Source organism: Musca autumnalis, unplaced genomic scaffold (assembly GCF_047663935.1).
Source record: "Musca autumnalis isolate F117 unplaced genomic scaffold, ASM4766393v1 scaffold_4, whole genome shotgun sequence".
NCBI classification, from domain to species: Eukaryota; Metazoa; Arthropoda; class Insecta; order Diptera; family Muscidae; genus Musca; species Musca autumnalis.
In genome coordinates this window covers 246,362,189-246,379,123 of record NW_027411977.1, presented here as the reverse complement: position 1 = coordinate 246,379,123, position 16,935 = coordinate 246,362,189, and the positions used below count along the sequence as shown (strand labels likewise).

The 16,935-nt window shown below is 37.5% G+C and overlaps 1 protein-coding gene across 1 annotated transcript; it reads left to right on the top strand.

The window, feature by feature from the left end:
• The first annotated feature begins 1,977 nt into the window (after positions 1-1,977).
• Positions 1,978-3,316, top strand: grim. Its single transcript, XM_073982668.1, has one exon. The coding sequence runs from the start codon at positions 2,228-2,230 to the stop codon at positions 2,834-2,836; it is 609 nt and encodes a 202-aa protein (XP_073838769.1). The 5' UTR covers positions 1,978-2,227; the 3' UTR covers positions 2,837-3,316.
• Positions 3,317-16,935: the final 13,619 nt, after the last annotated feature.

The window sequence follows — 16,935 nt, the reverse complement described above, 5'->3', positions numbered from 1 at the left end:
CTTCATTATCCCACTAAAATGGCTGAAATTTTGGTATTTAGTCATCGTTGGGTGCATAAAACTTTCGCCCTGAAATTTGCCGGTATAGGTCCACGCCTTCATATAGCCCCCATAGAAAGGTACCTCCCGATTTTCGGTATTTTGAAGGTTGTGGCCACAATAGTTCACAATAATCCACAAAATTGGCTGAAATTTGGTGCTTAGCCTTCATTGGTAGTATAAAACTTTCCCCCAGAAATTTGTCGGTACAGGTCCATGTCTTAATATAGCCTCCATAGAGCGGTACCTCCAGAATTTGGTATTTCTGAAAATTAGCCACATTTTTTAGCGAAATTGCTGAAATTTGGAATTTTGTCTTCTTCATACACGAATGAAAATTGTTTCATTTTACTTCAATACAAATCGTGGTGGAGGGTATAACAAGTTCGGCCCGGCCGAACTTAACGCCGTTCTTACTTGTTTAGGTAACAGAAGGCATCTTGAGACCAAAAGCCCTTTGTCTGCAGTAGGCAACATAAGACCTCACCTTTCGTGGTCTTCTAAAGATAACAGGATATTGGCTACCGAAGACTTCTTGAGGTTAACTATAGCTATTTCATGGACGAAAGGCCTTTTTGTATTCTTTGATTAGAAGAGTTTTGATGAGTCTACAATGACTGTAGGTCTCCTATAAGTTTTAAACGCATAGAATACATTGTCAAGCTTTTCTATGAGTAGAAGGTCTTCTTTATTTGGAATACTTCCTATGGATGGAATTCCTTCTATTACTTAATATTTACTCTAAAATAGATGCTCTTATTTATAATCTGTTCCATAGAAGGTGGGTCATATACTCTATGATAGGTAATATACTTTATAAAAGGCGATCTGAATAGTATTCGTCCTTATAGTAAATGACCTGCTGGGTTATTCTGCCTTCTTCTCTATTCTGCTCTCTTCTTTCAATACAGTGGGAGAATAGCCTTCTTTTTAGAAACCAGATCATAAATAAAATCGCTGATGGGTTGATAGGTCTTTTATCCCGCCGAAGATTAGATATGTTATGAAAGGCATATATTTTCCAAAGTGGCTACCTGTTCTATATAAAATAACACTGGTTCTCTATTGTCGAACGTTTCATAATATGCAACTTAATGCACATTCTCTGAAGAATATATACGCTCTGAGTTCCTGGTAGTGCTTACCTATCTCACATAATCATCACAGCGGTTTATTACTTCTGAGAGACGATTCCATCTCCTTCCACTTCTCTTGGTTTATCAATTAAATTGAGAGCCAAACGAGAACAGAAATCTCTCTAATTTCTATGGAGTTCGAATATGAAATAAACTTCACTTCCCCTTTCAAGCACTCAAAACTGTTTTCGATATTAAATTCCGAAACAATGCTAAATAGTATTCCTCCCCTATTCACACAAAATAAAACTTCCCCTTTCACATATGACAAACGCAAGTATTTCAATTTTCGATTCGAACTTAAGGGGTGTTTGAGAGTTAGAAAATCTCTGATGGAGGGTAGAATGCTGAAAATATTTCTTTCTTTATCCCTCCTTGCCGCTCTTTGTTTGTATTGGCTTTACCATCGTCAATAAGTCTTATTAAGGTGCTAATGCAATTCTAGTTGGTAATTTTCTGAGTGTTGTGATTGTGTGTGTGTGTGCGTAGAGGGTTTTTGGTTTCTTGTAGTGGTTTTGAACTTTTCCTCAGGAGGGTGAAATTCTTGCATTTACCGCCAGCACGACCACCACCACCACCAGTCACTTAGCCAGCCACTATTATAAAAACTTTATTGGTCTATGCGAGTATTCTGTGCTCCCTGTCATCGGTGCTGCCTATTTGTGTGCCTGTATGAGTGGACTGTTGCTTCCTGGTATTGAGTAAACACTGAAATGCAACTTTACTACGACAGGAAGCGAAAGCAAAGCAAATGTTATAAAATACTGTGCCACAAGGATATGCACAGTCAGTCTATTCACAGTCCACCACGAGACAACATTCAACCTTGTAGTGAAGGATAAACGAACAAAATAGCACAGAACAAAGAACTTTTTACACATAACGTCACAGAGCGCATGCACAGAACAAAAACAAATTTTACGTAATTTTTTGAATGAATAAAAAATTTTGGCGCCAAAAAATCAAAGAATATCAATTAACAAAAATAAACAGTTTTTATAAGAAAAAAATATATACAAGTGAAAAAAATTTAAAACAAAGTCTTAAACAAAATGGCAATTGCATATTATATACCCGATCAGGCCAGATTATTGGCCGGCCGACGTCCTAACCGTGAAGCCGTTAATAATCAAAGAAATACAGCCGCATCAAACCAAACACCATTGACAAATCCCTCATCAAGGCCAACGGATTCACAAGCGAGTGCACCGCAAGCAGCCGAAAATGATCGAGGTTATGGTACCACCATTAATGTAACAGTGCCTACTGCCACTACACCTGCCGAGGCCACTGGCTGTTGGGATTTCCTGGCCCAGGTTTTTTGTCATGCCCTGCGGTTTTACCATGAATCATCGCAAATACAACCGACGGTTATACAAATATCAGTGAATTTCCAAAGTCTAGCGGCCGAAGCCGCCAACAGCGACAACAATAATTCAACGGAGGTGGCAACTGCAAATTCTACCTCAGAAGAAAAAACTGCCACAGGAGCAACAACGTCGGACAATTTAACACCAACGGGCGAAACAACTACAACGTCGGCGACGGAAAACACAAGCTCAGCCACAAGTAACGCCCCCAAAAAGCCGTCGCAACGAAGTAGCTCCAGGCGAGAAGAAAAATCACCAAAATCCAAATCCCAAGGCAAAAGAAAAAATTAATTTGTTTTAACCAAGCTTTAAACTGTTTCCCATTATTATTTTTATTTTATAATTTTTATTATCTATAATCAATGGAATTGTTTAAGTTAAAAAAATCCAAAGTCAGTCTTTTTTAGATATTTTTTTTCATTTTGTAATATAAATACATTTCTTTGGTAGCTCTTAGCAGCTCAATCAAAGCGTATTGTGATTCCAAAAAAGTAAAATAAAATAAAAGTTTCATAAAAAATACTCACATAAAAATTAAACAAAAAAATTGAAAAATAAAAGAAAAATCTTCAAAAATTAAATACTCAAAATATTTTTATGTAAATGTATAACAGCTGACAAAGTGATGGATGATATGAATTGGTTGGGTTATTTTTGAAATATATTAAATTGTGAAAAATATTAATTTTTTATAAAACTTTTTTGGAAGAATGTTTTGGGGTAAACGTTGCCAGCCAATGTTAGTAAACTTTGTAAAACTATGGTTTCGAAGCAAGGATTTTTTTGGAAATACATACATACTTACAACATGTAAATTACAAATATAATCTTTTGAAAATTATTAAATAAAAATATTTTTAACAAAAACTAACATAACAATGTGTTTTTAATGGTCATTAAAAATAATAATCTCATTTTAAAATAAATATTAAATTGTTTGTTGCATATAATACAAAAATTAGTATTCAATATAAAAATATTCTTATTGAATACTTGTTAATAAAATTGTATCCAAAAATCATTGTGGTTTTCAAATTACTTATTTTAAGGTTAATACTTCATTAAAACTAATTTTTCTATAAGTGGGGAAATTTTGTGATTATTTGCTATAGTTCTCCTTGCCAAATTTCCCCACAAATAAATATTTTTTAATACAATTTTAAAACAACAATAAAATTTTAAAACAACTACATAATACTAATTCTATATTATGTAGTTGTTTTAAAATTGTATTAAAAAATATTTATTTTGAAATAAAATATTAAATCGTCATCTCAAGTAAAAAGAAAAAAATCTTCCCAGAATTATAAATTTGATTTTTAAGCGAAACATAATAAGTCGGAATAAAAGATTTACCGACGGGTAATCGTCACTTTAAAAATTCTTTGAACAGTAAAAATTTTCCTTTACATCAGTTCTTATTATCTGTGACGTTATGAAAAAATGTATCTTTATATTTTAACAAGACATTTTTTTAAATTCTATAATAAAAAACATATTTTATATCAAAATAAATTAAGAATAATTCCTATATTTTTCCAATTGTGTAGGTTGTAAATTTTATTTATCAATGTGTTTTTAGAATAACAAGTTTGAGATTTTAATACGAGGAAATATTTGTTTCATAATGTGAAATGAAATAATTTTTTTTGTGTTTGGACAGACTATCATTTCTACTAATTGTAGGAAAATGTTATATTGAGTATACCACATTAAAAAAAAAAAAAAAAAAAAAAAAAAAAAAAAAAAAAAAATCTAACAAAATCACATTTATTCGGAAATTCTCTGATTGTAGAAAAATATTACAATTACAGCCCTCTAAATATTTTGAAAAACACTTCTAAATTTTCTGAAAATATAAATTCTTAAAGCGAAATAATTTTTTACTTATTTCAAAATTGTGAGGCCTATTAGCTATTAAAATGCCACAAATTTGCAATGAAAATTATCCAAGAAAAATACTAAAAAAATTTTACAGTTTTTTTTTTTGGAAAAGTTTGTCTTTTTGGGAGAAGATAATTTTAATATTAATTTTTAATTAATTGGCGTTGAGTCGAATGTTCGAAGATTTTTTGCAGTGAAAAACGAAAGCCGAAGAATGGAACCAACGCAACCACCAAATTATGTGACCGTTGTCGCTGTTAGTTAAGCAGCTCATCAGACATATCGACTTTGGAGTGGCTTCTCTGAAGTTATTGTAATACTGTAACAGCAAAATTGTAATAAAGAAACTAAGCTTTGCCTTCGAGCTTTGATTTTTCAAATGCAATATGTTTTTGCAGTGATGAGCTTTTTTTCCATTCAACCTGCAGGCTTCCACCATAAACGCGTTTTTAGCGCAGCCTTCGGAAGTTATGAGTTTGGCTTTAAACGCTAACATATGTTCTGGAGGAAGTGGGTTCAAACCCCAGCCTGGCTCAAGCTGATTTATTTGAACATTTTGCCTGTTACGACGAAGATCATAGTAATATTAATTTTTTATTAATCTTCGTTGGTATTGAGCTGAAGTTTTTTCGTCTGAAAGACCAAATCTTAATCTACTTTCTAAATTTTCTGTTGTAGTGACAACTCTAGCGAATGAACCTATCCTCCTTTATTTGTATGGGCTTATTTATAACATAAAGTATCGCTCTATCTTTGCCGACAGAGATATACCCTCAGCCCCTGGCATATAAGAAACAAAATTTACATATAACAAACAAAAGGATAACTTAAAACTATATAGAATTGTTGTTATTTTAATGAATTGTGTAAATATATATTGTGAATGAAAATAATTGGACAGAAATATGCTTGCTGCCGGAATATGTATTGTCTAGTAGATCGTTGTATACGATTAGGATTCTTATTAAAGAAGGACTGGGAAAGTGATTACGATGTGTAAACATTGGATCAATTTGAGGATTTTCTGTAAGTGTCATACTTGGTGGACGTAGTGTTTTATTAGTAACTTTAGTGTAATTATCTAAATCAGCGTTATTTTTGTTTGACGAGATGTGGCTTTGTTTTTAAACTGCTTACTTAAACCAAAGTAGCATCTGTTGACCAATGCAATTCTTCTTTTTATTTCACAACTGATCTCGTTTGTTGTGTTTACGGAGGTGCCGAGGTAGACGAAGTCTTTTACTACCTCAATATTATAGGAACCAACTTCCACAGTCGGTCCGAGCTCAATGGACGCATTGCGCGTCGACACCATCAACTTGGTCTTCTCACCGTTTACCGCCAGACCCACTTTAGCAGATTCTCCTTCGACCTTCATAAATGATGTCTATATCATCATCATAAGCAAGTAACATGTGACTATTGGTGTAGATTGTGCCACTTCTTTTGACGTTTGCCTCTCGTATAACCTTTTCCAGCAGGATGTTGAAGAGATCACACGAAAGGCTGTCTCCTTGTCTGAAACCTCTTTTGGTACCAAACTCTTCGGAGAGTTTTTTTCCTATTTTAACTGAGGACTTCGTGTCAGTTAAAGTCATTTTACAAAGCCGGATGAGCTTTGCGGGGATACCAAATTCAGACATGGCTTGGAATACCTTTGAACGCAGCGGGCTGTCGAAGGCTGCTTTATAATCGACAAAAAGGTGGTAGGTGTCGATCTGCATCTCTTGGGTCTTCTCCAGGATTTGCCGTAGGGTAAATATCTGGTCAATGCGGACTTGCCAGGTCTAAAGCCGCATTGGTATGGTCCAATTATCTCGTTGACCATAGGCTTTAGTCGTTCGCACAATATCCCTGACACGATCTTATAGGCAATAGGGAGTAGACTTATGTCCCTATAGTTAGAGCATACAGTCTTATCTCCCTTCTTGTGAACGGGGCACAGGATACTCAGGTTCCAATCGTCGGGTACACGTTCTTCCTGCCAAATGGTGCTAACTAGCTGATGAATACACCTTATCAGCGTGTCGCCTCCGGTTTTGAACAGCTCGGCTGGCAAGCCATCGGCTCCTGCTGCCTTATTATTCTTCAGCCGATTTATTGCTGTCTTTACGTCATCTTGGCTGGGCGGTATACATTCAATACCATCTTCTGGGATTGGGACTGTGGTATCGTCGTCGTCTTCGCTGCTATTGGATACTAACAGTTTTGAAAATTGTTCTTTCCATATCCTGAGTACACTATCTGTATCAGTTACCAAATTACTTTGCTGGTCTCTGGAGGAGGATGTGCCTGTACCAAAGCCATCAGTTTGATGCTTGACTCTTTGGTAGAATTTTCGGACTTCATTCTGGCTCCTGTACATCTCGATTTTTTCACACTCCCGCTTTTCCATCTCTCTCTTTTTCCTGCGGAAAAGACGTTTCTCCTCTCTCCTTTTATCGCTCTCCTTTTATCGCGCTACGCGTTACTTCGGATTGTAATGTAGCCCTATACGCCGCATTTTTCTCATCGGTGGCAGCACGACACTCCTGATCATACCATGGGTTCCTTGGTGGAGGTCTCCGGTATCCACGTATGGATTTTGCGGCTGTTTGCATGGAGTGGGCAATGCTTTGCCATTGCGCTGATATGTTATCGGGATGAGGAGTGCTTTGATTAAGCAATTGGGCTAGTTGAGTGGAATATGCTGTGGCTATCTGTTGTGATTGCATCTTACCGATGTCTAACTTTCGTGTTGTGTCTGTTCGTACTTTGTTTGCTACGTTTAAGTGGGTGCGTACCTATGCTACAACAAGGTAGTGGTCCGAATCAATGTTTGCGCCTCGGAACGATCGTACATCCAACACGCTTGATGAATATCTTCCATCTATCACAACATGATCAATTTGATTATTTGTTCTTTGATCTGGAGACAGCCAGGTGCCCTTATGAATATCGAGATGATTAAATCTGGTACTGCTAATTACCATGTTTTTTGCAGCTGCAAAGTATATCAGCCTCATACCATTGTCAGATGTTTCACGGTGGAGACTGAATTTCCCGACTGTTGGGCCAAAGATATTCTCCTTTCCAATTTTGGCATTAAAATCGCCTAGAATGATTTTAATGTCATAGGCAGGGCAACGGTCATATGTTTCTTCTAAGCGCTCGAAAAATATATCTTTGGTCGTCCTTTTCTTCAGTGGGAGCATGAGCGCAAATAAAGCTGATGTTGAAGAATTTAGCTTTTATTCGAATTGCAGAAAGTGTTTCATTCACTGGGGTGAAGCTTGATACCAGATGTTTTAGCCTCATGCTTTACGTCATGGCAGCTATAATACAGTGCGTCACCTTTAGGTGTTGTTGTTACGCCTTTCCCAATCCATCGTATTTCCAGTATGACAGTAATATCGGCCTTGTACTTTTCAAGTACGTCTGCCAATGCGAAGACTGCACCTTCTCTATAAAGAGTGCGAACATTGCAGGTGCAGATTCGCAGATCATGGTCCTTAAAACATTTGCGGGGTTCGTCAACTTTAGAGAGGTTTGTTTTTCTTTTCTTTCGTTTTTTCATAGTAGGCTGTTTTTTTCTAGGGGAGGGTTACTAACCCGACGCCCAAACCCAAGTTTTTAAGTTCTTTTGAGTGTTCATAAACTGTACTTGTGCAAAAACTTTCAAATTTTGTGTGGGATTTACCCATAGTAGTGAACCGATATAGTCCATGTTCGAAGCTGATCTAGATATCCTAGCGGACTTCTTTACAACGGTACATGTTTTCATGAGTAAGTCCATACTTTCTGAGATAATGACCCAAAAGCTTCATGTACCGGTAGGGTACATACGCAAACTAACTCCAAACTTTTTCAAAAATTTCCTCCAAACTAAGTTTAAAGTAATTTAATATTTCCAGTTCTCTGGATCAGAAATTTGATAACTAAAATTGCAGTACCTACAGGTTCCACGTATCTTGAAACAAACTCGTGATACAAAGTCAATATATGTTATATCTTTGCTTCTTTTTTGGTCAGATGCTAATGTCATATCTCCGTCAGCACAGCCGACTGATAATTTGTTTTCTTACATGGCAACCCCTCGGTTTTTGATGTAGAGGATAGTCTTACTATATTCCTAACAAATCCCTGAATTTATTTGAATGTAACATTTATGATTAAATGTATATGTCATATTTAAATTTTTCATCATATGTCGAAAATTACAAAAAAGTCGATGTTTTTGAAATGCTTGCGTTTTAGGCAAAATGCTTGAAAATGCATAGGGCAAATGAAACTTTATTTTATTATTTTCGGTGGCGTTTAAACGACCAGTGGCTTAAACTGGGTTAAGGACAAGTATATGATAACTTCCGGGTTGAGTATCCGATTTGAACGAAACTTTGAATATCCTAAAATCCTCAAAAAAATTTAATATTTTCCTCTAAGTGCAGTTTAAGGACTGTTTGAGAATTAGTTTGACGTTTTAACGAACATGGCAAAAGCTTTGACAAATATTACGGTGACCAACTCCAATGGCTGGTGAGCGCGATAACTGTTGGAAGAATAACAACCAAAAAAGATTCACATCTAAAATGGACAATATCGGTCCATTCCTTCAGGTAATTAATCCGGGAAGTCTATCACCTTTGCGCTTTATCCAAACAAATGTATTAGTAAAACAAGTAAAAAAGTATCAGTCGGCTTTGCCGACAGAGATATACCCTCAGCCTGTGTATATTGAAACAATTTTTTTCCAAAAAACGCATGTATTTAGGGAGTTTTAAAAATTTTAGGCGTTTGAACTGACAAAAATGTTGATTAGGATTAGAGATCAAAAGTTTTGCGGAGGAGATACTAAAATGAATGGATCTCCAGCCACTACATATGGTACCATAGGGGTTTTTTACAACTTCAGGGATGTTTGCTCAAGAAGTATGGACTTGCCCCTGAAACAACTTTTACCATCGCAATTGAGGCAGCGAATGCAAGTTGCTTCAACAAAAATCAAAGCGATTCGAAAGCAGGTCTTAAAGTGAACATGTATCCGAAATTTTGTGTGGGAGGTACCGGATGGAGTGGACAAATATAGTCCATATTTGAACCTGATCTATATCTGGTAGATATATTAGGATGTGTAAAGTATGGTCCAATTCGGCCACTCTCTTCAAGAGTTATCGTACGCACAATTTTTCCGAACATTTTTGAACTTTTGTGGGGGAGGTACCTGAAGGAGTGGACCGATATGGCTTATCTTCGAACTTAAACTATGTTTGGACAAAATATTACTAAGGCCACACTTTGGACCGAATCGGCAGACCTGTTGGAGAGTTATTTTGCCCTCCAACCTCCTCACACGGTATCATAGGGGTTTTTTGCAACTTTCAGGCTATTTTCTCAGGATGTATGGACTTGCCCCTGCTGAAACTTATACCGTCGTATGGAGGGCAGTGAATACAAGTTGCTAAAGCAAAAATCAAAGCGATTCGAGAGATGGTCCTAAACTGAACTTTTCCAAATTTTTGTGTGGGAGGTACCCGACGGAGTGGACCGATTGAGTCCATATTAAAACCTGATCTAAGTCTGGTACACGCTCCACGATGGGCAAAGTATGGACCAAATCGGTTACTCCCTTCAAGAGTTATCGTGCGCACAAATTTTCCGAACATTTTCGAACTTTTGTGGGGGAGGTACCGGAAGGAGTGGACCGATATAGCTCATCTTCGAACTTAAACTAAGTTTGGGCAAAATATTACTAAAGCCAAAATTTGAACCGAATCGGTTCATCCGTTCGAGAGTTATCGTGCGCTCCAGCCAGCCAGACAGACCGACAGACAGACAGACAGACGGACGGACATTGCTCAATCGACTCCAAATTGTCTGAAACACATTTCGTCCAAACATACTTGGGGTCTAAAACCGTTATTTCGATGAGGCACATTTTGCCCGTATGAAAGTGTATATACCCTCGTTAGCATAAATGCTGAGGGTATAACTACTGCATTTATCCATAACTTCCAAAATCGTTAAGATAAATACCCCAAATATTTCTATATTTTTGTCCGCAAGTTTGTACATCAAAAAGGCGACAACAGTCTGAACTACACAATGCTTATTATCGCTTTGCCTTCAATCATAAGCAGTTTGGTTCATGCTGCTTTGTTTTTCTTGTGCCGATTGTGCCTTGACCTCATTTTTCCAACACCTAGGAAATCGGGTTGTGCCTGCACCAAAGCCATTAGTTTTATGTTTTCTACTTCGAAAATATTTTCGAAATGGATGAAGGTTTGACACATCACACTCCACGCTCCCTATTTCCCGAATTGCTTCTTGATGTTGACTCCCCGAGCGCGGCCACATGAGCAGATGCTGCGGGAATAAAATACCAACAAACAGCAAATGCTCTCTTTATACTTATTTACAGCTTCCTCTATAAGTTTTTTCACAAATCGCTTTGGTAGCAAATCAGACGAAGATACACACATAACCCTCCGTAATTTGTCTTTTTGTCTACTGGACATCTCAAATATTTCGCTCTACTTTTTTCCCATCTCCCTTAACTCTTTCTCTCAGCCAAGACAACATCACATTTCCTTAGCAAATATAATCCCAAGCGTAATGTTAGCGACATTTCCTGAGTATTTCAGCTATCAAAAACGTATCTACAAGTGGCTTGGGAGCCGCCGTTCGGACTCGGCAATAAAAAATAGGTCCCATATAATTATGAATCTGGTGCACTCACTGATATGAGAGAAGTCTCCTATGTCGCTTCTGAGATGTTTGTGGGAACAATTACTAAACGCATTTAACTGTTACCGACTGCAGGGTACCACCAACGACAACAGCACGAAACTCTTAGTCGTAACACGAGTTTCCAATGGAGAGACGAGAAATTATTACATCAAGCAATTATTATTCTAATTGCAGATTTCCAGTGCTCAACTTTTCTTTTGTACCCGGATCATACGTTATTTGCTCTCAATTCAGAAGCCTATCAACCTCATTTCGCTGTCAGAATATTTTTCTATTTAAACTTTTCATCCTTATGATGACGTGCAATCATCCTCAGATGATCACTCCAAAATTTGAATATCATTCAAAATTATGGCAGATGTTTAATTTTACTAAATGAAAAGCTTAACCAAGCTTATTAAATGTATCCGCACATGGATGTGGGTAAACCATGGCAACACTTTAACCATAGATGATAACGAAAATATTAAACCAATATCCCACTTCATCCTAATGGTTAGTGTGTTCCTCCATACTGGCAAAAAGACAACCTAGAAAATTTATTAATTGATAAACATCAGAGAGTCCAATATGTCATCACAATTAAACTTTTATAAAAATTTTAACAAGTCATGGTTGACTCACCAAACAAAAAAGGCATAAAGAAAATGAAATCATTTAGAAACAATAGAGGATCTTTTGGTCTGGTTTACCACAGCACAAAACCGGGGGCTTTGGTCGTCTAACAATATATGAATTTTGAAATGTAAAAGGGTTAAATGGTGAAAAGGTTATGGTTAAATACCACCATTTGGCAGACCACAATCATATCATAATGTTAAGTCATCGTTGTAGTTGGCAGTCATATACCGAACAGACAAACAGTCGGGCAGACAGATAATATTAACACCCCACTCTTAACCACTCTTAACCCATCGCCTTTCCACTCTTCACCCAAACTTGGTGCCAAGCCACCAACCGCAACCACCAACAACAAAAGCTCTTCCAAAAGGAATCTAAATGATTTGCTTTCTTTTTGGTACAACTAATAAACCAAACATCTGTGACAAATGATCCATTTGAAATGATAACAGGATTGCGTTTTTGTAAAGCGAAAAATAACACAAAGTTGACAACAACTTCTCCACAGCACTACTGGTGGGAGTAAAATTATTATGTAAAGTGTTCGCCATATTCAGCGCTAATTTGTGGCTTATCTTAATTTCAAATCGGAAAGGAGAATTCACATTATTTGGTTAAATTTAATTGTGTCTCTTAGCAGTAGCGGAGTAAAAGGACACTTACCTGGCCACAATTACCAGAGTTAGGAACACAACCCTTAGTTTTAAAATAAGGTTGCATTTGGGCAACAGCAAAAAGTGTTTAGATTTATTGCAGCTGATAAAAGTTGGAAAATTACAGAGCTAAAATATGTCGCGTCTAAAGTGTAGGCATTACCCAAGTATTGCTTCGATGATGATGGTGTTTTGTTTTGCTTTGGTCTTGGGTTAAGTTGTGGGCTGTCCCTTTTTTGGTGTTTTGCTGGTCAGTGTGGTTACATACATGATTTCTAATGGTCACCACCCTGCTGTGACCAAAGAATGTTGTTTTTGACGCCTACAATTATGCCAAGAATTTTTCTGTTTTGGAAACGTTTAACTTTTTCCGGAGTTGCGTCCCTTTTTAGTTGTTGTTGTTGTTGCTTGTGGGTTTTAAAATTGAGTGTAATTGTAAAAATTAGCGCAACATATGTAAGAGTGGTAATTAAATTTTATGGTAACAGTTGCCATTGCAATTTGTGTGGTTTTTTGGAGGTTTGCAATGACACATGCCAGATACATATCTTTGGGTCAAAAATCCGTAATAATGCCTCCTGGTCAAAAGGCGTTAATATTTTCTATGTTTTGTGTAAGGAAATTGACAATTTTAAAAATTATGTAGTAACTTGAGTGTCAGCCCAAGAAACATGTTAAACGCAAAGGAAATGAATTTAATAGTTAGTAATTTCAAAAGTTTATATTTCCTGGAACATGAATTCATATCAGAAAAATAATTGTGAAGAGTTATTCAAGAAACTAAGGTTAAATTAAGAATAATATTTAAAAAAACACATGTATACATATGTTCCCACAAACATCCTCGATTGGACATCCCGATTTTTATTGGTTCAGTGATATGGGACCTAATTTGTATCTGAACGGCGTGCTTCAAGCACCACTTGTAAAGAATGCTGAATACTGCGGAAAATTCGCCTTCATTAAGATTAGGAGTATGTTGGACACCGTTGAAAATGTGATGTGGCCATTCAAATCCGAGCAGTCAGAGTGCAAAAAATGGGTCTGTTTACCAATGTACCAATTAACCAATTCATTCAATAAAAACTTAAAAAAAGTTCGCCTTATAAACAGTAAATACAAAGCAAAAGATTGTTATATTCGCCCACTCCGATTAGGTCAAAACAGTGTTCTTCTGTAACTGGAAGTTCTTTCAAGGCGTGGTTGTCTTTAATATCTTCTTCTCAAGGGTATATAGAAAGATCTAGAGAAACACCATGTTTTTCAGAAACCCTTTCTTTCAGGAAGGGTCCAGCAAAGCACCCTTTCTTTTAGGAAGGGTTCAGCAAAGCACCCTTTCTTTCAGGAAGGGTCTAACAAAGCACCCTTTCTTTCAGGAAGGGTCTACCACAGCACCCTTTCTTTCAGGAAGGGTTTACCAAAGCATCCTTCGTTTCAGAAAGGGTTTGCAGAAGCACCAATTCTTTTAGAAAGGGTCCACCAAAGCACCCTTTTTCAGGAAGGGTCCACCAAAGCACACTTTTTTCAGGAAGGGTCTACCAAAGCACCCTTTTTTCAGGAAGTGTATACCAAATCAACTTTTTTTACACAGGCTATAAGAAGCTCTCTTTTTTCACAAAGGGTGTACCAAAGCAAGCTTTTATTCAGAAAGGTTTTACCAAAGCACCCTTTCTTTCAAGAAGGGCCTATAATAGCATTCTTTCTTTCAGGAAGGGTTTACCAAAGCATCCTTTCTTTCAGAAAGGGCCTACAGAAGCACCTTTTCGTTCAGGAAGGGTTTACCAAAATATCCTTTCTTTCAAAAAGGGCCCACAGAAGCACCATTTCTGTTAGGAAGGGTCTACCAAATCACCTTTTTTAGGGAAGGTTTACCAAAGCACACTTTCTTTCAGAAAGGGTATAGGGAGGAACCATTTCTTTCAGGAAGGGTCTACAAAAGCACCCTTTCTTTCAGAAAGGTTCTGCAGTAGCAACCTTTCTTTTATGAAGTGTGTACAGAAGCACCCTTTCTGTTAGAAAATGTCTACAGAAGCACCCTTTCTTTCACAAAGGGTGTACAGAAGAACCCTTTCTTTCAGAAAGCATGTACAGAAGTACCTTTACTTTTAGAAAGGGTCTAAAGAAGCACCCTTGCTTTCAGAAAGGGTCTACAGATACACCTTTTCTTTTTTCAGGAAGGGGTTTACCAAAGCACCCCTCCTTTCACACAGGGTCTACAGAAGCATTTTTTTTCACAAAGGGTGTACCAAAGCAACCTTTCCTGCAGAAAGGTTTTACCAAAGCAACCTTTCTTTCAGGAAGTGCCTACCATAGCACAACTTCTTTCAGGAAGGGTTTATCAAAGCATCATTTCTTTAAGGAATGTTCTACCAAAGCATAATTTCTTTCCGAAAGGGTTTGCAGAAGCACCATTTCTTTTAGGAAGCGTCTACCAAAGCAGCCTTTCTTTAAGGAAGGGTCTACCAAACGACCCTTTCTTTTAGGAAGGGTCTACCAAAGCACCCTTTCTTTAAGGAAGGGTCTACCAAAGCACACTATCTTTCAGGAAGGATCTACCAAAGCACCCTTTCTTTCAGGAAGGATCTATCTAGAAGCACCCTTCCTTTCAGGAAGGGTCTACCAAAAGACCGTTTCATTCATGAAGGGTTTACCAAAGCATCATTTCATTCAGAAAGGGTTTGCAGAAGCATCCTTTCTTTTAGAAAGGGTTTACCAAAGCACCCATTCTTTCACACAGTGTCTACAGAAGCACCCTTTCTTTCACGTACAGAAGCACCCTTTCTTTCACAAAGGGTGTAAAGAAGCGCCTTTCCTTTTAGAAAGGGTTTACAGAAGCAACCTTTCTTTCAGAAAGGGTGTACAGAGGCACCTTTACTTTTAGAAAGGGCCTACAGAAGCACCCTTCCTTTCAGAAAGGGCCTACAGAAGCACCCTTCCTTTCAGAAAGGTCTACAGAAGCACCCTTCCTTTCAGAAAGGTCTACAGAAGCACCCTTCCTTTCAGAAAGGATCTACAGAAGCGCACTTTCTTTTAGAAAGGGTCTACAAAAGCACCATTTCTTTTAAAAAGGGTCTGCAGAAATGCACTTTCTTTTAGAAAGGGTCTATAGAAGCACCCTTTGTTTCAGAAAGGGTCTATAGAAGCACCCTTTGTTTCAGAAAGGGTCTATAGAAGCACCCTTTGTTTCAGAAAGGGTCTATAGAAGCACCCTTTGTTTCAGAAAGGGTCAAAGCACCTTTAATTTTAGAAAGGGTCTACAGAAGCACCCTCTCCTGTAGAAAGGGTCAAAGCACCTTTAATTTTAGAAAGGGTCTACAGAAGCACCCTCTCCTGTAGAAAGGGGTTACAGAAGCACCCTTTTTTTAGAAAGAGTCTACAGAAGCATCCTTTCTTTTAGAGAGGGTCTACAGAAGCACCCTTTCTTTTAGAAAGGGTCTACAGAAGCACCCTTTCTTTTAGAAAAGGGTCTACGGAAGCACCCTTTCTTTTAGAAAGGGTCTACAGAAGCACCCTTTCTTTTAGAAAAGGGTCTACGGAAGCACCCTTTCTTTTAGAAAGGGTCTACAGAAGCACCCTTTCTTTTAGAAAAGGGTCTAGTTAAGCACCCTTTCTTTTAGAAAGGGTCTACAGAAGCACCCTTTCTTTTAGAAAAGGGTCTACAGAAGCACCCTTTCTTTTAGAAAGGGTCTACAGAGGCACCCTTTCTTTTAGAAAGGGTCTATAGAAGCACCCTTTGTTTCAGAAAGGGACTATAGAAGTACCATTTGTGTCAGAAAGGGTCTATAGAAGCACCCTTTGTTTCAGAAAGGGTCTATAGAAGCACCCTTTGTTTCAGAAAGGGTCTATAGATGCACCCTTTGTTTCAGAAAGGGTCTATAGAAGCACCCTTTGTTTCAGAAACTGGTATAGAAGTACCGTTTGTTTCTGAAAGGGTCTATAAAAGCACTCTTTGTTTCAGAAAGGGTCTATAGAAGCACCCTTTGTTTCAGAAAGGGTCTATAAATGCACCCTTTCTTTCAGAAAGGGTCTAAAGAAGCACCCTTTGTTTCAGAAAGGGCCTATAGAAGCCACCTTTATTTAAGAAAGGGTCTATAGAAGCACCCTTTTTTCAAAAAGGGTTTATAGCAGCACCCTTTTTTCAAAAAGGGTTTATAGCAGCACCCTTTTTCAGAAAGGGTCTACAGAAGCACCCTTTGATTCAGAAAGGGTCTATAGAAGCACCCTTTGATCCAGAAAGGCTCTACATAAGCACCCTTTGTTTCGGAAAGGGTCTACAGAATCACCCTTTGTTTCAGAAAGGGTCTATAGAAGCAAACTTGTTTTCAGAAAGGGTCTACAGAAGCAGCCTTTGTTTCAGAAAGGGCCTATAGAAACACCCTTTGTTTAAGAAAGGGTTTATAGAAGCACCCTTCAAAAGGGTCTATAGAAGCACCCTTTGTTTCAGAAAGGGTCTATAGAAGCACCCTTTGTTTCAGAAAGGGTCTATAGAACACCCTTTGTTTCAGA